The 23,626-nt window shown below is 44.8% G+C and overlaps 1 protein-coding gene across 6 annotated transcripts in view; it reads left to right on the plus strand.

Annotated features, from left to right (window-relative positions):
• LOC106561818 (general transcription factor IIH subunit 1) overlaps positions 1-23,127 on the plus strand; it is a 42,957-nt gene extending 19,830 nt beyond the window's left edge. For 5 of the 6 annotated variants that reach the window (XM_045688666.1, XM_045688664.1, XM_045688665.1 and 2 more), the window contains exons 7-15: positions 8,887-8,966; positions 9,592-9,728; positions 9,819-9,909; positions 12,537-12,625; positions 12,757-12,874; positions 15,241-15,331; positions 19,178-19,293; positions 19,670-19,762; positions 21,950-23,127. In XM_045688666.1, the coding sequence (XP_045544622.1) occupies positions 8,887-8,966; positions 9,592-9,728; positions 9,819-9,909; positions 12,537-12,625; positions 12,757-12,874; positions 15,241-15,331; positions 19,178-19,293; positions 19,670-19,762; positions 21,950-22,036 (902 nt within the window). In that variant the 3' untranslated portion in view covers positions 22,037-23,127. Of the gene's footprint in view, positions 1-8,886; positions 8,967-9,591; positions 9,729-9,818; positions 9,910-12,536; positions 12,626-12,756; positions 12,875-13,736; positions 14,585-15,240; positions 15,332-19,177; positions 19,294-19,669; positions 19,763-21,949 lie in introns of those variants that run through there. The other variant, XM_045688669.1, reaches the window with a different exon arrangement.
• The last annotated feature ends 499 nt before the right edge of the window (positions 23,128-23,626 follow it).

Genomic DNA, 23,626 nt, shown 5'->3' on the forward strand with positions numbered 1-23,626 from the left:
CAGCAGCTTTGCGCTGCCCTGTGAAGCGCAAGACGTATGAATGTCCTGACTTCTGCTGAGGTCATATCACCCAACGGCCTCATGGCCAGTGCAGACGTGGGATTGACCATGCGGCCAGATGCACAATGCTCTTCTCTCTCCAGAATGCTCTCTCTCTCTTGCCAATTTGTACACGTTCATTGTTTCTTAACTTCATTGTGTGATTTGTTTGTGTTTGATTGTTAGTGTATATCAATTCCCCAATATATATATATATATCTATAGATATATCTATCACCAGGAGTACATTTACCTTTAATTCCTGTCATTTCTAATCTACAATGTTTGTTACTTTTGGTTACGGTCATTTATGTTAATGCATTCAATATTATTATTCCAGTCTTCCTGTTGTCATTGTCAGAGTGGACACGGGGTTTGCAGAGTGCACGACCTACAGTGCATTCAGAAAGTATTCCGACCCTTTGACTTTTTCCACATTTTGTTACAGCCTTATTCTAAAATGGATTAAATGTTTTGACAAAGCAAAAAAAATATGGTTTTTGAAAATAAATAAAAATCTGACATATCACATTTACATAAGTATTCAGACCCTTTACTCAGTACTTTGTTGAAGCACCTTTTGGCAGCGATTACAGCCTTGAGTCTTCTTGGTTATGACGCTACAAGCTTGGCACACTTGTATTTGGGGAGTTTCTCCCATTCTTCCCATGATATCCAATAAGATATTTCAGCAGGGAAGTTGAGCAAGTCTAACCAAACAACAGTGTTTCTCTTATTTAACACTAGCACTTCCTCCAACCACGAGTGAGTACACAAAATATTAATGTTTTTGATTGAGTGTATCTACCGACGGCCTTTACATGTCCCGGAAAGATACATCTGTTGTTTTGTTATTTTTGTTTTACTCTGCCTGCAAACACACTGGATGATTCAGAATCCATTGAAGAGCTTGAACGATTCATTGACAAGAGACACTTAACGAGCTCAAAGAAACATGTCGCTGGTTTCGGAGGATTCGAGCGCTGTTAAGGACAACAAACACCAATCAACAAATCAAACCAAAGCCAATTTGGCCAAGCGGTATCAACGATGGCACCAAACCATCCCCAGGCAGCAAGAGGGTGCACGTGGGGAGAGGTTTACTGATAAGGATGTTGACTTGTTAAAATCCATCAATGAAAGGCTTGCTAAACTTGATATTCTTGGATATATTACGAGAGGACATCAATGCATTATGTGCCGGTCTAGAATTCAGCCAACGTCAGATTGATGATCTAAGGAAAGAGAACGCGGAGCTGAAAGGTACTGTAGACTCTATTCATGGCAAGGTGGAGGTGGTGCAAAGGGAGAACAAACAACTCAAAGAAACCTTGCTGATGTACAGTGTCGATCAATGCGGGATAATCTAATGTTTTCAGGGATACCGGAGAATGAGCAGAGGCTCAACTCAACTGAAACTGCCCAGAGATGTCGTGCACTAATGTCACTTTCTCCAGAGTCCACAGAATGGGTAAGGCCTCTGAGACATGGGCTATTATTGCATGTTTTGAACATTTTAAACAAAAGGAAACGGAGAAAAGCAGGGGCCAGAGAACTCAGAAACACTGATTTTGGAAGGAAAGATCACTTCCCCACCGAGATAAATGAAAGGAGAAAAAAAACTGTATCCCATCATGAAGGAAAACCGTTGCCTGAATCAACGAGACTCCATGGTGATGGATAAACTTTACATCAACGGGCAACTAAATCGGGACTGTATCGGGACTCCCTGGCTATTTTAATCCAGCTGTATCGGGACTAGAGTAACTTCTTGGCTATGTTAATCCAACTGTATCGGGACTCCTTGGCTATTTTAATCCAACTGTATCGGGAATCCCTGGCTATTTTAATCCAACTGTATCGGGACTGTAGAGTAATATATGTAGAATACATATGTATTCACCCCTTTTGCTATGAAGCCCCTAAATAAGATCTGGTGCAACCAATTACCTTCAGAAGTCACATAATTAGTTAAATAAAGTCCACCTGTGTGCAATCTAAGTGTCACATGATCTGTCACATGATCTCAGTATATATGTATATACCTGTCCCGAAAGGCCCCAGAGACTGCAACACCACCAAAAAAGCAGCACCATGAAGACCTAGGAGCTCTCCAAACAGGTCAGGGACAAAGTTGTGGAGAAGTACAGATCAGGGTTGGGTTATAAAAAATATCAGGAACTTCGAACATCCCACGGAGCACCATTAAATCCATTATTAAAAAATTTAAAGAATATGGCACCACAACAAACCTGCCAAGAGAGGGCCGCCCACCAAAACTCACAGACCAGGCAAGGAGGGAATTAATCAGAGAAGCAACAAATAGACCAAAGATAACCCTGAAGGAGCTGCAAAGCTCCACAGCGGAGATGGGAGTATCTGTCCATAGGATCACATTAAACCGTACACTCCAAAGAGCTGGACTTTACGGAAGAGTGGCCAGAAAAAAGCCATTGCTTAAAGAAAGATTGGTGTTCACCAAAAGGCATGTGGGAGACTCCCCAAACATATGGAAGAAGGTACTCTCGTCAGATGAGACTAAAATTTAACTTTTTGGCCATCAAGGAAAATGCTATGTCTGGCTATGTCTGTCGTGTCTTTGGCTATGCCGGATTAAGTGATATGACATGCTGTTCTATAAAATAATTTATCTGTAATTAATATTACCTGATTAAACTAATCATGTAAATGTAATTAACTAGAAAGTCTCAGCACCACGAAATAATGTTTATAGAGCTGTTATCCTCCGAATAAATTCTTAAATACCTGGTAGTCTTTTACCTCAATAGCAGTCAATTATTAATCGTCACCTTATTCAGTCTGAACGTCGTAAATTCTTGGTTATCTTCACAAACCCTGGCTAACAAGTTGAATCAAGCAATACAAAATTTGGTTTATTTATTTACTAAATACCTAAATAATCACACAGAATTACATATACACAGGATGGATTTTACATTGATTACTAATTATGTCATAGAAGAAAAACGTCCCTTACGGATGGAACCGATATGAGGGCTGGTTACAAAAAGAAAGGGGGTTTTGAGGTTTGAATGAAAGCGCGGGAAGACTGAAGAACAAAATGATAAGGGTCTCTGATCAGACCTTGTGAAGCTGTGCGATCGTAAATACAGAATCTTATGCATTCAAAATACCCGCCCATTTGGAAAAGGAAAATGCAAGAAATATTTTCTCTGAGCTGCGCTTCAATAGGTTGGTCGTAGATGGAAGGCCGGGTTGCCCAGCAGGGATCTCTTGTCCTCTGAAGAATGTCTGGTGGTAGAGTGGATACGTTGTAGTACCGTCGTCGTGTGGTAGACAGATACTTTGTTTGTCCTTTCCTAGCCCACGTTTACAGTTGCTGCTGCTAACTCAACGGCTAAGAGGTATCACTTCTTTAGTGAATAAGAGTTCAAAGTTCATACCAAGTTGACATACTTTGAGCTCACACTGAGGTTGGCTTAGTTCTGTAGTTGACATTAGCCCTTTTAATGTCTGGACAGCAGTCCTCACGTCATCGGGAACACAAATAAAGGGCTTATGTTGTAGGGGAGAGAAGGGCATGTTTCATAGTTCACAACCAATGTCTGTTCACTTGGGCGGGGCCTCTGAGTGAGCAGAGTTTACCTTATGGAAACAATTCTCTCATTTAGAAGCTAAAATTACATTTAATCTTTTCACAAATAGTTTCATATTTAAACATTTAAATTGCACAATTCCATGTGAATCTGATAACTAGAATGTGTAGACTTTCCAAGATGCAGTTTGTCATCCTATCATCAGTAATAATGTCTCAGATGACAACTGATCTGATATCATATTCTTTAAGTACCAACGCATATTTTCACCTGGTTGGATTACCGAAATATGGTTCTGGTCCCCACCCTTTTGATGTTTTCAGACTCTCTCTATGTTAACAAAGGCTTTCCAAGAGTCACATCTGTAGAGTAGAGAGAGAGGAAAGAGGGAAAGGTATTTATGGGGGTCATAAACCTCCCCCAACAGGGCAACGTCATGACAACACCATCCCCACAGTGAAGCATGGTGGAGGCAGCATCATGCTGTGGGGATTTTTTTCATCGGCAGGGACTGGGAAACTGGTAAGAATTGAAGGAATGATGGATGATGCTAAGTACAGGGAAATTCTTGAGGGAAACCTGTTTCAGTCTTCCAGAGATTTGAGACTGGGACGGAGGTTCACCTTCCAGCAGGACAATGACCCTAAGCATACTGCTAAAGCAACACTCGACTGGTTTATGGGGAAACATTTAAATGTATTGGTATGGCCTAGTCAAAGCCCAGACCTCAATCCAATTGAGAATCAGTGGTATGACTTAAAGATTGCTGTACACCAGTAGAACCCATCCAACTTGAAGGAGCTGGAGCAGTTTTGCCTTGAGGAATGGGCAAAAATCCCAGTGGCTAGATGTGCCAAGCTTATAGAGACATACCCCAAGAAACTTGCAGCTGTAATTGCTGCAAAAGGTGGCTCTACAAAGTATTGGCTTTTGGGGGGGGGGGGTGAATAGTTATGCACGCTCAAGTAACATTTTTTTGTCTTATTTCTTGTTTGTTTCACAATAATAAATATTTTGCATCTTCAAAGTGATAGGCATGTTGTGTAAATCAAATGATACAAGCCCCCCAAAAAATGAATTTGAATTCCAGGTTGTAAGGCAACAAAATAGGAAAAAATGCCAAGGAGGGTGAATACTTTCACACACCACTGTACAGCAAGCTCTACAAGTAGATTTGGAAAATATCAGGGAGTGGGTTTGTCAGAACAAACTTGTTTTAAACACCAAGAAAACTAGGATAAGGCCAACATAGCATTGGGATACAATTAAGTTTAGGAAATAAGTACAAATTGAAGAAATGGCAGAATCCAAACTATTGGGAGTGCAGCTAGACAACTGCTTATCATGGTCATCTCAAATAACTAATCTATGTTAAAAGAAAAAAAGAAGATTCTTAAGCAAATAACCCAAGCATTGATTGGGAGTCTGGTGAACTACTGTTCTGTGGTCTGGGGGGAAATGCATCAGCAAGGGACATTAAGAGGCAGGCAGATTGAACAATCCTTGCTGCTTTGTTCTGTTCAAAGGTGGAGATATGGTTCTTCTGTTCTAGTCATGCTCATTGCTCTTGGTTGGTCATCAATCGACAAGATAGTTGAGAAAAAGAAAAAAAACATGCTTATTTTATTTCATAATACTATTAATTATTAATTTTTACTAATACACCATTTAAAACAGCCAAACTCTATTCACAACAGTATTCAGTTGGTAAGAGACAGACATTCAGTAAATACTAGGAATAGATTGTCCACCATCTATGTGTTATCCAGACAGAAAAGAGAAATAGGCAAATTAAAGATTTTGATTTAGAGCAATAAAGAAATTGAATAATTTATCTGAGCAAACCAGAAACCTTTCGATATATAAATGTAAACAATACTTTAAAACCATTTAAATATAATACATAGGAAAGTTGTGCTACACTATGGCCGATGAAGAATCAATCTATATTTTAGGCTAGTATTTATCTGGTCAATATGTTAGTGTATTATGTATGTTCCTAGGCCGTCATTGAAAATAATAATTTGTTCTTAACTGACTTGCCTAATTAAATAAAGGTAAAATAAACAAATAAAAATGTTTGTAACAGTGAACACACTGTTATATGTGAAAATGTGATCGTATTATAAATCGTATTTTAATGTTTAAGGACTCTTGGAAGATTAGTCCAAATGAGGACTTAAAGACTATTATTTGTGCAGGCAGGGGCTTTGGGTGCTTTGAGTCATTGCATTGGCTAATAAAATAAAATCTGCAGATCCTCTCAAGCTCTGTCAGGTTGGATGGGGAGCGTCACTGCACAGCTATTTTCAGGTCTCTCCTGAGATGTTCGACCCAGCTCTGGCTGGGCCACTCAAGGACATTCAGAGACTCAAGGACATTCCACTCCTGTGTTGTCTTGGCTGTGTGCTTAGTGTCGTTGTCTTGTTGGAAGGTGAAACTTCGCCCCAGTCTAACGTCCTGAGCACTCTGGAGCAGGTTTTCGGGATGGTGCCAGGTTTGCTCCAGACGTGAAGCTTGACATTCAGGCCAGAGAGATCAATTTTGGTTTCATCAGACCAGAGAATCTTGTTTCTCATGGTCAGAGTCCTTTGGGTGCCTTTTGGCAAACTCCAAGTGGGCTGTCATGTGCCTTTTTCTAAGGAGTGGCTCCCGTCTGGCCACTGTACTATAAAGGCCTGATTAGTGGAGTGCTGCAGAGATGGTTGTCCTTCTGGAAGGTTCTCCCATCTCCACAGAGGATCTCTGGCAGAGTGATCATCAGGCTCTTCTCCCCCGATTGCTCAGTTTGGCCGGGAGGCCAGCTCTAGGAAGAGTCTTGGTGGTTCCAAACTTCTTCCATTTAAGAATGATGAAGGCCACTGTGTTCTTGGGGACCTTCAATGCTGCAGACATTTTTTGGTACCCTTCCCCAGATCTCTGCCTCGACACAACCCTGGGCAATGACCTCATGGCTTGGTTTTTGTACTGACATGCACTGTCAACTGTGGGACCTTATATAGACAGGTGTGTGCCTTTCCAAATCATGTCCAATCAATTAAATTTACCACAGGTGGACTCCAATCAAGTTGTAGAAACATCTCTAGGATGATCAATGGAAACAGGATGCACCTGAGCACAATTTCAAGTCTCATAGCAAAGGGTCTGAATACTTATGTAATTAAGGTATTTATGTATTTTTTATTTTATTTTTTGCAACAAAAAAAACTACATCTATTCTCGCTTTGGTATTGTGTGTAGATTGAGGATTTTTTGTTTATTTAATCAATTTTAAAATAAGGCTGTAACGTAACAAAATGTGGAAAAAGAGAAGGGGCTGGATACTTTCTATATACAGTGTATGCTACACTTGTGAGAAACAAGTTTTGTTTTATTTCATTCCATTTATGAGTTTTGTGAATTTAGTCATTGTCTTTTGTTTGGAGCAGTCCTGTCAATGTTGAGTAAGGAGGCACACTCATAGAAGTAGGCCTATAAGCAACCTGGCCTGCGTGCAAATGTAGGCCTATAAATGTGCCAATTTGGGGATCTGATACTATTTCTGATTGTCTTAACTCCCCATCACTGTGGAGCTTCTCAAAGTAATGTTTTCTTCATCTCAAAGAGCAAGCAAACAGTCTGTTTTTACATCTATGCCCGCACCCACCCGCCCGACTAGCATCACTACTCTGGACGGTTCTGACTTAGAATATCTGGACAACTACAAATACCTAGGTGTCTGGCTAGACTCTAAACTCTCATTCCAGATTTATTTTAGTTGGAGACAGACCTATCCTGGCTGCTTATTGGTTAAAACCGCATTCCAGCCATTGTCTATTCCACAAGGCTAAAATGCCTATTTACTCTGTTCCATCTGTCTGTGCAATCCACTGTCTCATCAGCCCAGCCAGGCAATTTATAAACTTGATCTACACTATAAAAAGCATCTAGACATTATCTCCCATTTATTTTATTTTATTATTTTAGACTAACATTTGGTTTTCAACTGTGGAGATTTGTATAAACCTTGTTGTCTGTCTCTCCGACATTTGCAATTGTTTCAATATTGAAATCCGATCTCCAGCTGTCCCATAGTACTGAACGAGTCGGGACGAGACAGACAGACAGGCAGCTTTTCTCAGCCAGTCGAAATCATGAATCAGCTGGCATCATTTTTATGTGTATATATATATATATACACAAAGACATGTGAATAGAAAACAGGTCAAACTAAATGAAATGCAGCTAGTTTGCTGTCTTGCTACCAGCTTCAGTTTGAAGTGATTGTGTTATAGCTGTGTTGTTGGCGAGCTCCTCTGAACAACAGTGTCCTGACGAGAGAGCAAATTTTCTATGGCAGGTGAAATCACACTTCATTAGCTCGTTGTTATGGATGTATGTTTTTTTTTTTTATTGAACCTTTATGTAACTAGGCAAGTCAGTTAAGAACAAATTCTTATTTACAATGACGGTCTACACCGGACAAACCCGGACAAAGCTGGGCCAATTGTGCGCCGCCCTATGGGACTCTCGATCACGGCCGGTTGTGATACAGCCTGGATTAGAAAACAGCTGCAAATGCAGCTACTTTGATGTTATTCTGGCCGCACTTTTTTTTTACATGACTAAATTAGCCGTAGTTGGCTAGCTAGCAATCAAGGGATAAGAACGTTGCCAGCCAGTATGGCAATGGAACATTTAGAACATTTAGAACAATGCGCGTCCATAGATACAGAACCCAAAAACTTAACGACTTGCAACCGAACCGATAGAATGAACGACCAGCCGGATTGGATAGGAACTTTAGATTTGTGTCGGGACTATATCTCGTGGAAAGATGAAATGGAATAAATAAATTCATCAAAATAAAAATAAAAGCCAGGGGGCTTTTTTGGCACCCGTGTCAATACAGTATGTCTTCCAAATACCGGCTTCTCTGGCATTATCACGTTATTATTTTTGCGCTAGTTAGCTGAACCTGCCACAAATCTCCAGTATTTTTCCTTCAAAGCATCTTCTTTTTAAAGCGTTTATTCACACGACTGATCAAAAGTTGTTCTCTTTCTCCCCTCTGTAGCAGACATGGTGAGCAATATGTTTGGAACATCGAATCGCAATAAAAATCGCACTATTGCAATACATATAGAATCGTGAGAATCGCAATACATATCGAATCGCACCTTTTTAGTATCGAGATAATATCGTATCGTGAGATCTTTGGCAATTCCCAGCTAAGCACTTTTGAGTTGTGAAATATGCTATACAAATAATTGTTGTTATTACTCTGCAGGCTTGAAGTCCATGGTAGTCCAAGGAGTGAAGAACCCTATGCTGGACCTGCTGTCACTTGAGGACAAGACGTCAGAGGAGGTGAGAAGAACACTCCTCGACTGTAACGTTATCGGGCACCTTACACCAGGGTTATGTTCATTAGGGCACACCAGAGCGAAACGTTTTGCAACAAAAATAAATACATAGCTTTTCTTTTTGGACAAATTCACATGGTCACGTCCAGTTTCTGGCAATTTTGTTCCGTTTTGGCCCTACTGAACTCAACCCTGCTGTGTATTCCTTGGACACAAGAAAGTGTGTGGTAATTTGTTGAATGTTGGAGAGGTTGTGATCATTCTCATCCTAATGCTGCCTGTCAGTCAGCCACAGGTTAAAGTTGCCCCTAGGTACAGATTTAACCTTAACCTATAGGGGGGGGACACAAAACTGACCTTAGATCAGTGTCTGAGGTAAAGTCATTAACTCAACTATATCACAGGGTTATGGGTCTAACTCAACCTTCTACGTCCAACACTAATCACTGTCCTCTGTCCAGGGTTATGGGTCTAACTCAACCTTCTACATCCAACACTAATCACTGTCCTCTGTCCAGGGTTATGGGTCTAACTCAACCTTCTACAGCCAACACGAATCACTGTCCTCTCTCCAGGGTTATGGGTCTACCACCTTCTACAGCCAACACTAATCACTGTCCTCTCTCCAGGGTTATGGGTCTAACTCCACAGCACCTTCTACGTCCAACACTAACAAGACAGTGAAGGAGAACAGTAACTCTGCCATCATCAAGAGGTTCAACCACCACAGTACCATGGTGCTGGCCGCAGGCTCCGGAAAGAAAGCGTGAGTAGATGATTTCTTTCTCAAAAAAAAGCGATTTTTTTCTCAGCCTTTCACTGCAAACCGATGTGTTAACCTGTCTGTTTGTCTTAGGGATGTTCCCAACGATCAGGCCAGTGAGACGAGCAGTACTGATGGAAACTCAAGGGACTCAGACTTCTTCCAACCTCCAATTAAGAAGAAGGTATCATAATATCTCTGTGGTGAAGATAAAGCGCTGAGATTTATAAATATATTAACAGCATTGATGCAGAGTAAAAGCATTCGTCTCTCTCCCATGAGTCTGCCGTAAGCACTGAACCTTTAGGACTCTGCTGTAAGCACTGAACCTTTAGGACTCTGCTGTAGGCACTGAACCTTTAGGACTCTGCTGTAAGCACTGAACCTTTAGGACTCTGCTGTAGGCACTGAACCTTTAGGACTCTGCTGTAAGCACTGAACCTTTAGGACTCTGCTGTAGGCACTGAACCTTTAGGACTCTGCTGTAAGCACTGAACCTTTAGGACTCTGCTGTAAGCACTGAACCTTTAGGACTCTGCTGTAAGCACTGAACCTTTAGGACTCTGCTGTAAGCACAACCTTTAGGACTCTGCTGTAAGCACTGAACCTTTAGGACTCTGCTGTAAGCACTGAACCTTTAGGACTCTGCTGTAAGCACTGAACCTTTAGGACTCTGCTGTAAGCACTGAACCTTTAGGACTCTGCTGTAAGCACTGAACCTTTAGGACTCTGCTGTAAGCACTGAACCTTTAGGACTCTGCTGTAAGCACTGAACCTTTAGGACTCTGCTGTAAGCACTGAACCTTTAGGACTCTGCTGTAAGCACTGAACCTTTAGGACTCTGCTGTAAGCACTGAACCTTTAGGACTCTGCTGTAGGCACTGAACCTTTAGGACTCTGCTGTAAGCACTGAACCTTTAGGACTCTGCTGTAAGCACTGAACCTTTAGGACTCTGCTGTAAGCACTGAACCTTTAGGACTCTGCTGTAAGCACTGAACCTTTAGGACTCTGCTGTAAGCACTGAACCTTTAGGACTCTGCTGTAAGCACTGAACCTTTAGGACTCTGCTGTAAGCACTGAACCTTTAGGACTCTGCTGTAAGCACTTAGGACTCTGCTGTAGGCACTGAACCTTTAGGACTCTGCTGTAAGCACTGAACCTTTAGGACTCTGCTGTAGGCACTGAACCTTTAGGACTCTGCTGTAAGCACTGAACCTTTAGGACTCTGCTGTAGGCACTGAACCTTTAGGACTCTGCTGTAAGCACTGAACCTTTAGGACTCTGCTGTAGGCACTGAACCTTTAGGACTCTGCTGTAGGCACTGAACCTTTAGGACTCTGCTGTAAGCACTGAACCTTTAGGACTCTGCTGTAAGCACTGAACCTTTAGGACTCTGCTGTAAGCACTGAACCTTTAGGACTCTGCTGTAGGCACTGAACCTTTAGGACTCTGCTGTAAGCACTGAACCTTTAGGACTCTGCTGTAAGCACTGAACCTTTAGGACTCTGCTGTAGGCACTGAACCTTTAGGACTCTGCTGTAAGCACTGAACCTTTAGGACTCTGCTGTAGGCACTGAACCTTTAGGACTCTGCTGTAAGCACTGAACCTTTAGGACTCTGCTGTAAGCACTGAACCTTTAGGACTCTGCTGTAAGCACTGAACCTTTAGGACTCTGCTGTAAGCACTGAACCTTTAGGACTCTGCTGTAGGCACTGAACCTTTAGGACTCTGCTGTAGGCACTGAACCTTTAGGACTCTGCTGTAAGCACTGAACCTTTAGGACTCTGCTGTAAGCACTGAACCTTTAGGACTCTGCTGTAGGCACTGAACCTTTAGGACTCTGCTGTAGGCACTGAACCTTTAGGACTCTGCTGTAAGCACTGAACCTTTAGGACTCTGCTGTAAGCACTGAACCTTTAGGACTCTGCTGTAGGCACTGAACCTTTAGGACTCTGCTGTAAGCACTGAACCTTTAGGACTCTGCTGTAGGCACTGAACCTTTAGGACTCTGCTGTAAGCACTGAACCTTTAGGACTCTGCTGTAGGCACTGAACCTTTAGGACTCTGCTGTAAGCACTGAACCTTTAGGACTCTGCTGTAGGCACTGAACCTTTAGGACTCTGCTGTAGGCACTGAACCTTTAGGACTCTGCTGTAAGCACTGAACCTTTAGGACTCTGCTGTAAGCACTGAACCTTTAGGACTCTGCTGTAAGCACTGAACCTTTAGGACTCTGCTGTAAGCACTGAACCTTTAGGACTCTGCTGTAAGCACTGAACCTTTAGGACTCTGCTGTAAGCACTGAACCTTTAGGACTCTGCTGTAAGCACTGAACCTTTAGGACTCTGCTGTAAGCACTGAACCTTTAGGACTCTGCTGTAAGCACTGAACCTTTAGGACTCTGCTGTAAGCACTTAGGACTCTGCTGTAGGCACTGAACCTTTAGGCTCTGCTGTATACAGCTGCTTTGGTACTCTGCTGTAGGCACTGACCTTTTTTACTGCTGTGGTACTATTTAGGGACGTTGTTGTTTACTGCTGTGGTATACTTTCAGGCTCTGATGTTAGCTGAACCTTTAGACTCTGCTGTAGCACTTTCCAAGATGACGTTGATTCTGCTATTTAAGCTGTGGTATATTTTGTTGTTGTTTACAGCTGTGGTATATTTCAGGTGACGTTGTTGTTTACAGCTGTGGTATATTTCAGGTGACGTTGTTGTTTACAGCTGTGGTATATTTCAGGTGACGTTGTTGTTTACAGCTGTGGTATATTTCAGGTGACGTTGTTGTTTACAGCTGTGGTATATTTCAGGTGAGAATACAAGAGGCCGTGGAGTATGAGGACCTTCACAGAGAAAACAGGAAGAAGACAGTCACTCTTAACCTGAAGAAATCTGACAGGTGGGTTCTATAACACAGTGGTTGCTCTGCTCTCTAGCTGGTGTTTGTTTATGGACACCATACTTTGGAACTGGTGTTCTCTCCGGTTCTTTTGTTTATGTATCTAAAACCCTCAACTTTTCCCCCCCCAGGTACTCTCATGGTCCTGTGCCTCTCCTGCCCCAACAGTACACCACCAGTCAAGACATCATCAACTCTGTCAACTGTATACAGCATGAAATAGCCAGCTACAAGCCCTGTCTTACTCAGGTTAGATACCCCTCTGCTAGCCAGCTACAAGCCCTGCCTTACTCAGGTTAGATAGCACTCTGCTAGCCAGCTACTGTACAAGCCCTGTCTTACTCAGGTTAGATACCCCTCTGCTAGCCAGCTACTGTACAAGCCCTGTCTTACTCAGGTTAGATAGCACTCTGCTAGCCAGCTACAAGCCCTGTCTTACTCAGGTTAGATAGCACTCTGCTAGCCAGCTACAAGCCCTGTCTTACTCAGGTTAGATACCACTCTGCTAGCCAGCTACAAGCCCTGTCTTACTCAGGTTAGATAGCACTCTGCTAGCCAGCTACAAGCCCTGTCTTACTCAGGTTAGATACCACTCTGCTAGCCAGCTACAAGCCCTGTCTTACTCAGGTTAGATACCACTCTGCTAGCCAGCTACAAGCCCTGTCTTACTCAGGTTAGATAGCACTCTGCTAGCCAGCTACAAGCCCTGTCTTACTCAGGTTAGATAGCACTCTGCTAGCCAGCTACAAGCCCTGCCTTACTCAGGTTAGATACCACTCTGCTAGCCAGCTACAAGCCCTGTCTTACTCAGGTTAGATACCCCTCTGATAGCCAGCTACAAGCCCTGCCTTACTCAGGTTAGATACCCCTCTGATAGCCAGCTACTGTACAAGCCCTGTCTTACTCAGGTTATATACCACTCTGCTAGCCAGCTACAAGCCCTGTCTTACTCAGGTTAGATACCACTCTGCTAGCCAGCTACAAGCCCTGTCTTACTCAGGTTAGATAGCACTCTGCTAGCCAGCTACAAGCCCTGTTTTACTCAGGTTAGATAGCATGCTTTTCCACAAATAGCATTGCAAAATTCCGGTAACTTTTCCAAAATTTCCAGATGTTTCAGAAATCCTTCTTAGAAGATTCACAGAATCAGGAGGGAATAAGCAGGACATCTAGCATCCTCCAAACAGGATTCCTGGAAAACCAAGCGGATTTTGGTGTAGAATTTTGCAACTATCCACAAATATCTGTTGAAATTCATACTGTACCCAAACTGTACTTCTTGTGTTGAAGGTCCTGTCCAGTCAAAAAAATATACTTTTTCTGTCGAATTCTGTAATATTTGTTCTAAAGGTCTTGTTTACCCATAAAAATCTGTCAGTTTAAGCTAGAGATATGTTTTTTTTTGTTGCATTGGATGCATCTCAATCTACCACATTCACCTATGTCGCATTTCCGCATCTGTGATGAAAGTTGACAGCTAGAGCAGTGTTTGTCAGGCCATGAGACATCCAGAAAATCGGTCTTCTCTCAAAATCATCTGAAGCGTCCTGTTGGAATCGGGCTAAACTTTGAACATTGAGATATTAAATAAATGATCGATCAGAAGCATAGAATATAAGGAGGGAAAGAGACTGGGTTTTATGACAGAAGGTAATGGTTATCTGTAGAAAGACAGAGTGGCTGTGGAATGTGCTGGGTGGACGGGAGGAGATCAAAGGATTGCTATAGAGGAAGCAGATGGACATCTGGATTAGGCGAAGGAGGGGTTGAGGTCAGATCCCCTGAAGGGAGTAATAAGGGCTTACTATCCTCTTCCTGTGGAACCATAAGATGTAAGGATTGGAGAGAAGGAGGAGTGTCTTAAGTGGGATGTATATACCTGTGATGGTGAGAAATGTTTTGCTGTCTGAATACAGCTGCGTCGAACCTTTGGGAAGAATTAAACTTGGTTAAAGCTTCTCTAGTGTCCGTGAGTTATTTACTCTGGAAAAATTTGAATCTAACAGTCCGAACGGTTTGGCCTAGAAACTATTATGACCCCTCGATGGAAAGATGAGACTCTCACCAACACGATGGTGTTCTCTGTTTTGCTCGACGACCCTCACAAGCTTCCTGGGACTCGTCTGAAGTCGGGTCTGCCGATCTGCCAACTTCTGTCTGTAGCGTCCGAACGGTTTGGGCACCACACTAATGTGACACCTCTGTGGAAACGTGAGAATCTCAGTTATTTTGCTCTAGGACGCCCACTGGCCTCACAAGGCTCATCTGAAGGTCCCCCGGTACCAGTTGAACAAAAATGAATAGAATCATATATGGAGATAGTTTAGTGCCAAAAATAAGCAGTTAAAGACGTGTAAAAAAAATAATATTTAACAACTGTTTCCTGATCTCTCAGATATAGGACAGACACTTCAGAACAAACTTCCTTTAGATTGTTTGGAGGGGGACTATCTGTTGTTCCATAAAGTGAATCTGTTATTCAATGCGTTTGTATCGGCTAATAGCAGTAAGGCCCACAAAATATTGTCGATACTTCTAAGGGGTCTTAAAATTCTATCAAACAGCTAAATTATCCTTGGTATGACCTTCTTAAACAGTGATCCTACCTTTTACAGGTGATGTCCAGCAGTACAGCCAGTTCTGCCATCACTGCCCTCTCCCCAGGGGGCGTTCTCATGCAGGCAGGAGCACAACAAGCCATTAACCGTGAGTTTACTGATGTCACTAAAGTTCACGTTTATTCATCTAATGAATACATTTGAAATCTCGCTTCATTTGTGTTTTATAGCTTGGTGGAAAAAATGTTAGGTTTTTCTCAGTGTACTTATTAGTCAGTCATCAACCCAAATGGTTTCAAACTTATTATGAAACACGTTGTTTGGATCCTGAATGCTGATTGGACGAGCTTCGCGTCGGGCCGAACAACGCCATTTACCTGTGACTACGGTGCATTCAGAAAGTATTCAGACCATTTCACTTTTTCCACATTTTGTTACGTTACAGCCTTATTATAAAATGGATTAAAAAACATATAATAATCTCTTCCATCTATACACAATACCCCATAATGACAAAGAAAAAGCAGGTTTGTATCATTTTTTGCAAATGTATAAAAAAAAAAGTGATATCACATTTACATAAGTATTCAGACCCTTTACTCAGTACTTTGTTGAAGCACCTTTGGCAGCGATTACAGCATTGAGTCTTCTTGTGTATGACTCCACAAGCTTGGCACAGCTGTATTTGGGGAGTTCCTCCCATTCTTCTCTGCAGATCCTCTCAAACTCTGTCAGGTTGGATGGGGAGCGTCGCTGAACAGCTATTTTCAGGTCTATTCCAGAGATGTTCGATTGGGTTCAAGTCCGGGCTCTGGCTTGGCCACTCAAGGACATTGAGACCTGTCCTGAAGCCACTCCTGCGTTGTCTTGGCTGTGTGCTTAGTGTCGTTGTCGTGTTGGAAGGTGAACCTTCGCCCCAGTTTGAGGTCCTGAGCGCTCTGGAAAAGGTTTTCATCAAGGATCTCTCTGTACTTTGCTCCGTTCATCTTCCCTCAATCCTGACAATCCTGCCTCTGAAAAACATCCGCACAGCATGATGCTGCCACCACCATGTTTCACCGTAGGGATGGTGCCAGGTTTCCTCCAGACGTGACACTTGGCATTCAGGCCAAAGTGTTCGATCTTGGTTTCATCAGACCAGAGAATATTGTTTCTCATGGTCTGAGAGTCCTTCAGGTGACTTTTGGCAAACTCCAAGTGGGCTGTCATGTGCCTTTTACTGAGGAGTAGCTGCCATCTGGCCTCTCTACCACATTTTACATTTTAGTCATTTAGCAGACGCTCTTATCCAGAAATGCATACATTTCATACATTTTTTTTCCCCGTACTGGTCCCCCGTGGGAATCGAACCCACAACCCTGGCGTTGCAAACACCATGCTCTACCAACTGAGCCTACCATAAAGGCCTGATTTGGTGGAGTGCTTCAGAGATGGTTGTCCTTCTGGAAGCTTCTCCCATCTCCACAGAGGAACTCTGGAAGAGTGACCATCAGGGTCTTGGTCACCTCCCTGACCAAGGCCCTGCTCCCCCGCTTGCTCAGTTTGGCCGGGCGGCCAGCTCTAGGAAGAATCTTAGTGGTTCCAAGAATGATGGAGACATGTTTTGGTACCCTTCCCCAGATCTGTGCCTCGACACAATCCTTCGACCTCATGGCTTGGTTTTTTTTCTCTGACATACACTGTCAACTGTGGGACCTTATATAGACAGGCGTGTCCAATCAATTGAATTTACCACAGGTGGACTCCAATCAAGGATGATCAATGGAAATAGGATGCACCAGAGTTCAATAGCAAAGGGTCTGAATACTTATGTAAATAAGGTATCAGTTTTTTATTAAAAACATTTTTTTTCTCACTTTGTCAGTATGGGGTATTGTGTGTAGCTTGATGAGGACATTTTTTTTATTTAATCAATTTTAGAATAAAGCTGTAACAATGTGGACAAAATAAAGAGGTCTGAATTCTTTCCGAAAACACAGAATATTCATGATACACTATAGCCCTGCCTCTTACCTGTGACTGTAGTCGTGCTACAGTATAGCCCTGCCTCTTACCTGTGACTGTAGGTGTGCTATAGCCCTGCCTCTTACCTGTGACTATAGTTGTGCTACAGTATAGCCCCTGCCTCTTACCTGTGACTATAGTTGTGCTACAGTATAGCCCCTGCCTCTTACCTGTGACTACAGTATTGTCCCTGCCTCTTACCTGTGACTATAGTCGTGCTACAGTATAGCCCCTGTCTCTTACCTGTGAATGTAGTCGTGCTACAGTATAGCCCTGCCTCTTACCTGTGACTGTAGTCGTGCAACAGTATAGCCCCTGCCCCTTACCTGTGACTATAGTCGTGCTACAGTATAGCCCCTGCCTCTTACCTGTGACTGTAGTCGTGCTACAGTATAGCCCCTGCCTCTTACCTGTGACTGTAGTCGTGCTACAGTATAGCCCCTGCCTCTTACCTGTGACTGTAGTCGTGCTACAGTATAGCCCCTGCCTCTTACCTGTGACTGTAGTCGTGCTACAGTATAGCCCCTGCCTCTTACCTGTGACTGTAGTCGTGCTACAGTATAGCCCCTGCCTCTTACCTGTGACTGTAGTCGTGCTACAGTATAGCCCCTGCCTCTTACCTGTGACTGTAGTCGTGCTACAGTATAGCCCCTGCCTCTTACCTGTGACTGTAGTCGTGCTACAGTATAGCCCCTGGCTCTTACCTGTGACTGTAGTCGTGCTACAGTATAGCCCCTGCCTCTTACCTGTGACAACACAGAAACTGGGGAACGTAACACCTGTGACTGTAGTCGTGCTACAGTATTGCCCCTGCCTCTTACCTGTGACTGTAGTCGTGCTACAGTATAGCCCCTGCCTCTTACCTGTGACTGTAGTTGTGCTACAGTATAGCCCCTGCCTCTTACCTGTGACTGTAGTCGTGCTACAGTATAGCCCCTGACTCTTACCTGTGACTGTAGTCGTGCTACAGTATAGCCCCTGCCTCTTACCTGTGACTGTAGTTGTGCTACAGTATAGCCCCTGCCTCTTACCTGTGACTGTAGTCGTGCTACAGTATAGCCCCTGCCTCTTACCTGTGACTGTAGTCGTGCTACAGTATAGCCCCTGCCTCTTACCTGTGACTGTAGTCGTGCTACAGTATAGCCCCTGCCTCCTACCTGTGACTGTAGTTGTGCTACAGTATAGCCCCTGCCTCTTACCTGTGACAACACAGAAACTGGGGAACGTAACACCTGTGACTGTAGTCGTGCTACAGTATAGCCCCTGCCTCTTACCTGTGACTGTAGTCGTGCTACAGTATAGCCCCTGCCTCTTACCTGTGACTGTAGTCGTGCTACAGTATAGCCCCTGCCTCTTACCTGTGACTGTAGTCGTGCTACAGTATAGCCCCTGCCTCTTACCTGTGACTGTAGTCGTGCTACAGTATAGCCCCTGCCTCTTACCTGTGACTGTAGTCGTGCTACAGTATAGCCCCTGCCTCTTACCTGTGACTGTAGTCGGTGCTACAGTATAGCCCCTGCCTCTTACCTGTGACTGTAGTCGTGCTACAGTATAGCCCCTGCCTCTTACCTGTGACTGTAGTCGTGCTACAGTATAGCCCCTGCCTCTTACCTGTGACTGTAGTCGTGCTACAGTATAGCCCCTGCCTCTTACCTGTGACTGTAGTCGTGCTACAGTATAGCCCCTGCCTCTTACCTGTGACTGTAGTCGTGCTACAGTATAGCCCCTGCCTCTTACCTGTGACTGTAGTCGTGCTACAGTATAGCCCCTGCCTCTTACCTGTGACTGTAGTCGTGCTACAGTATAGCCCCTGCCTCTTACCTGTGACTGTAGTCGTGCTACAGTATAGCCCCTGCCTCTTACCTGTGACTGTAGTCGTGCTACAGTATAGCCCCTGCCTCTTACCTGTGACTGTAGTCGTGCTACAGTATAGCCCCTGTCCCTTGTTACTTATTGCTTAGTTCTATTGGTTCTGTTTCCTTGGTTACAGAGATGGTCCCCTCCGACGTTCAGGGGGAGCTGAAGCATCTGTACACGGCTGCTGGGGAGCTGCTGAGACACTTCTGGTCCTGCTTTCCTGTCAACACGCCTTTCCTGGAAGAGAAGGTGACCACTCCTTAAAGGGGCAATCTGCAGCTCAAACAATAACGAAGCGTGTCACCCGCCACTGTTTTGGTAAACAGGTGGTTATTGTCTATAACATCGCTGTGTCGTCAGAGGGATTGATTAGTTAGCAAGCCGATCGAGGTAAGATGAGTATCGCGAGTAGAGCTAGTAGAACGTTACACTCGTTTTCACGGTCATCACTCACTCACTGTTCAGTATGTCAAGGTCTCGACATCAGTGTTAGCTATCCTGCTTACAGAGGTTTCTGCTGCGGGGCGTCGGTCAAACGTGACGTTTGAAAATGTCTCTGTAGGAAAAGTACCACCTGGGTTTGATAAAAGTTGGATAACTTTTAACATGTCTTCTCTCCTGTCAGCTGGTGAAGATGAGGTCCAATCTAGAGAGATTTCAGATGACAAAGCTCCGCCCCTTCCAGGAGAAGATTCAGCGCCAGTACCTCAGTCCTAACGTAAGGCCCGACGTGATGATACCTTCTAGAATAAATAGTCTCCAATTGCTATAGGGAGGTCCTGTCTGCCTGTGGATCAGTTGGTAGAGGTCCTGTCTGTCTGTGGATCAGTTGGTAGAGGTCCTGTCTGTCTGTGGATCAGTTGGTAGAGGTCCTGTCTGTCTGTGGATCAGTTGGTAGAGGTCCTGTCTGTCTGTGGATCAGTTGGTAGAGGTCCTGTCTGTCTGTGGATCAGTTGGTAGAGGTCCTGTCTGTCTGCCTGGATCAGTTGGTAGAGGTCCTGTCTGTCTGCCTGGATCAGTTAGTAGAGGTCCTGTCTGTCTGCCTGGATCAGTTGGTAGAGGTCCTGTCTGTCTGTGGATCAGTTGGTAGAGGTCCTGTCTGTCTGTGGATCAGTTGGTAGAGGTCCTGTCTGTCTGCCTGTGGATCAGTTGGTAGAGGTCCTGTCTGTCTGCCTGTGGATCAGTTGGTAGAGGTCCTGTCTGTCTGCCTGTGGATCAGTTGGTAGAGGTCCTGTCTGTCTGCCTGGATCAGTTGGTAGAGGTCCTGTCTGTCTGTGGATCAGTTGGTAGAGGTCCTGTCTGTCTGTGGATCAGTTGGTAGAGGTCCTGTCTGTCTGTGGATCAGTTGGTAGAGGTCCTGTCTGTCTGCCTGTGGATCAGTTGGTAGAGGTCCTGTCTGTCTGCCTGTGGATCAGTTGGTAGAGGTCCTGTCTGTCTGCCTGTGGATCAGTTGGTAGAGGTCCTGTCTGTCTGCCTGTGGATCAGTTGGTAGAGGTCCTGTCTGTCTGCCTGTGGATCAGTTGGTAGAGGTCCTGTCTGTCTGCCTGTGGATCAGTTGGTAGAGGTCCTGTCTGTCTGCCTGTGGATCAGTTGGTAGAGGTCCTGTCTGTCTGCCTGTGGATCAGTTGGTAGAGGTCCTGTCTGTCTGCCTGTGGATCAGTTAGTAGAGGTCCTGTCTGTCTGTCTGGATCAGTTGGTGACCCAGAGTCAGATGAACTTGTGGAAACCATTATTATGTCTCTGTGTCCAGTATGAAGTTGGAGGTTGTTTCGTGAGCCAATGCTAACTAGTGTTCTGAAATGACTGGAAGTCAATGGGTATTTACTAGCATGCTTGTAGATAACCATAGACTTCCAGTCATTGCGCTATGCTAGGTCGATTTCCATGAACAGGGTCGTGTACCGAATTAACTTGCCGCTGAGTGCATATTACTATGGACTATCTACCTTTTTATAAAGAGCCCCTTGCATCCTGAGTGTTTTTTGTTTTAACCTATAACCCTTGAGAGAGCTCCAGCACATCATTCTCAGTCTACAGAGAGTGTTTAACCTTTAACCCCTTGAGAGAGCTCCAGCACATCATTCTCAGTCTACAGAGAGTGTTTAACCTTTAACCCCTTGAGAGAGCTCCAGCACATCATTCTCAGTCTACAGAGAGTGTTTAACCTTTAACCCCTTGAGAGAGCTCCAGCACATCATTCTCAGTCTACAGAGAGTGTTTAACCTTTAACCCCTTGAGAGAGCTCCAGCACATCATTCTCAGTCTACAGGGAGTGTTTAACCTTTAACCCCTTGAGAGAGCTCCAGCACATCATTCTCAGTCTACAGAGAGTGTTTAACCTTTAACCCTTGAGAGAGCTCCAGCACATCATTCTCAGTCTACAGGGAGTGTTTAACCTTTAACCCCTTGAGAGAGCTCCAGCACATCATTCTCAGTCTACAGAGAGTGTTTAACCTTTAACCCTTGAGAGAGCTCCAGCACATCATTCTCAGTCTACAGAGAGTGTTTAACCTTTAACCCTTGAGAGAGCTCCAGCACATCATTCTCAGTCTACAGAGAGTGTTTAACCTTTAACCCCTTGAGAGAGCTCCAGCACATCATTCTCAGTCTACAGAGAGTGTTTAACCTTTAACCCCTTGAGAGAGCTCCAGCACATCATTCTCAGTCTACAGAGAGTGTTTAACCTTTAACCCCTTGAGAGAGCTCCAACGAATTTCTTCTTCGTCTCAGAATAAGATGTCTTTGTTTTGAATCTCTCACAGCTCACTGGTTATCAATGGAAGCTTTTTCAAAATGCCTTATGAGACAATGCATCATAATTCCACATAGGCGCTAATAAACTTCTATACCTACATTTTTATAAAGTGAAATCATTTAAACTCTTTGTTTTGAATCTTTCCCACAGCTTACAGGACACCTGATGGACATGTTTCAGATGGCCTACAATAAATTCCACGCCTGGCAAACACGTCGGATGTTGAGGAAAACCTGAGGGGAGAGAAACAAACAAAATGGACGGCTTGTCAGAGAGGGGAATGAGAGAGAAAGAAAGAACGAATGAACGACAACAAGATGGATATACAGACCTTGGTCTAGTTACCAGGCTGCTTGTGACAGTGGAGAGAGAGACAGACAGCATAGTCACAGTGGTCTGCGTGTGGTGGGATGAAGATGAAAGCAGGTGCTGCTGCTACATCAGCCGACAGACACAAACAAACTCACTCACTGGATCTCCATCACAAATATAAATTCATTTCTTTCTTTCTGTTTTTTTGGGGGGGTTTTGGGCGGGTTTTCCCTCAATGATGATGACGTCGTCCCTGACACTCCCTTTATAAGGGTTGAACGGACATGAGACAAACTTCAAACGGCCAAAGTTCAGAGGGGAAAGTCGAAAGGAACTCAGGAAGTGAACAAGACCATGTTTAATAAAGCTGTGTGGATGTGAAGCTTAACGACTCAACAGTACAAAAGACTGGTGGAGACTGGGGGCTGAATACAGAGGTGATTCAGCGCTCGCAGGCCTCTTCAGGGAGCGGACTACGAGGTCCAGGAAACCTGCGCTGTCAGGACAGGCGAGGGGAGTAGCAATACTGTAAAGACATTTTTCCCACTGTAGTGCATTAGTATGTCTGCGCTCCATATTCCCTATATCAGGGGTGCCAAACTCAGTCCTCGGAGGGGCCTAGTGCAGCGTTCCCCCAAACTCAGTCCACGGAGGGGCCTAGTGCAGCGTTCCCCAAACTCAGTCCACGGAGGGGCCTAGTGCAGCGTTCCCCCAAACTCAGTCCACGGAGGGGCTAGTGCAGCGTTCCCCCAAACTCAGTCCACGGAGGGGCTAGTGCAGCGTTCCCCCAAACTCAGTCCACGGAGGGGCCTAGTGCAGCGTTCCCCCTAACTCAGTCCACGGAGGGGCCTAGTGCAGCGTTCCCCCAAACTCAGTCCACGGAGGGGCCTAGTGCAGCGTTCCCCCTAACTCAGTCCACGGAGGGGCCTAGTGCAGCGTTCCCCCAAACTCAGTCCACGGAGGGGCCTAGTGCAGCGTTCCCCCAAACTCAGTCCTCGGAGGGGCCTAGTGCAGCGTTCCCCTAACTCAGTCCACGGAGGGGCCTAGTGCAGCGTTCCCCAAACTCAGTCCTCGGAGGGGCCTAGTGCAGCGTTCCCCTAACTCAGTCCACGGAGGGGCCTAGTGCAGCGTTCCCCAAACTCAGTCCACAGAGGGGCCTAGTGCAGCGTTCCCCAAACTCAGTCCACGGAGGGGCCTAGTGCAGCGTTCCCCAAACTCAGTCCTCGGAGGGGCCTAGTGCAGCGTTCCCCTAACTCAGTCCACGGAGGGGCCTAGTGCAGCGTTCCCCAAACTCAGTCCACGGAGGGGCCTAGTGCAGCGTTCCCCTAACTCAGTCCACGGAGGGGCCTAGTGCAGCGTTCCCCAAACTCAGTCCACGGAGGGGCTAGTGCAGCGTTCCCCCAAACTCAGTCCACGGAGGGGCCTAGTGCAGCGTTCCCCTAACTCAGTCCACGGAGGGGCCTAGTGCAGCGTTCCCCCAAACTCAGTCCACGGAGGGGCCTAGTGCAGCGTTCC

This window comes from Salmo salar, chromosome ssa10, assembly GCF_905237065.1.
Source record: "Salmo salar chromosome ssa10, Ssal_v3.1, whole genome shotgun sequence".
Taxonomy (NCBI): domain Eukaryota; kingdom Metazoa; phylum Chordata; class Actinopteri; order Salmoniformes; family Salmonidae; genus Salmo; species Salmo salar.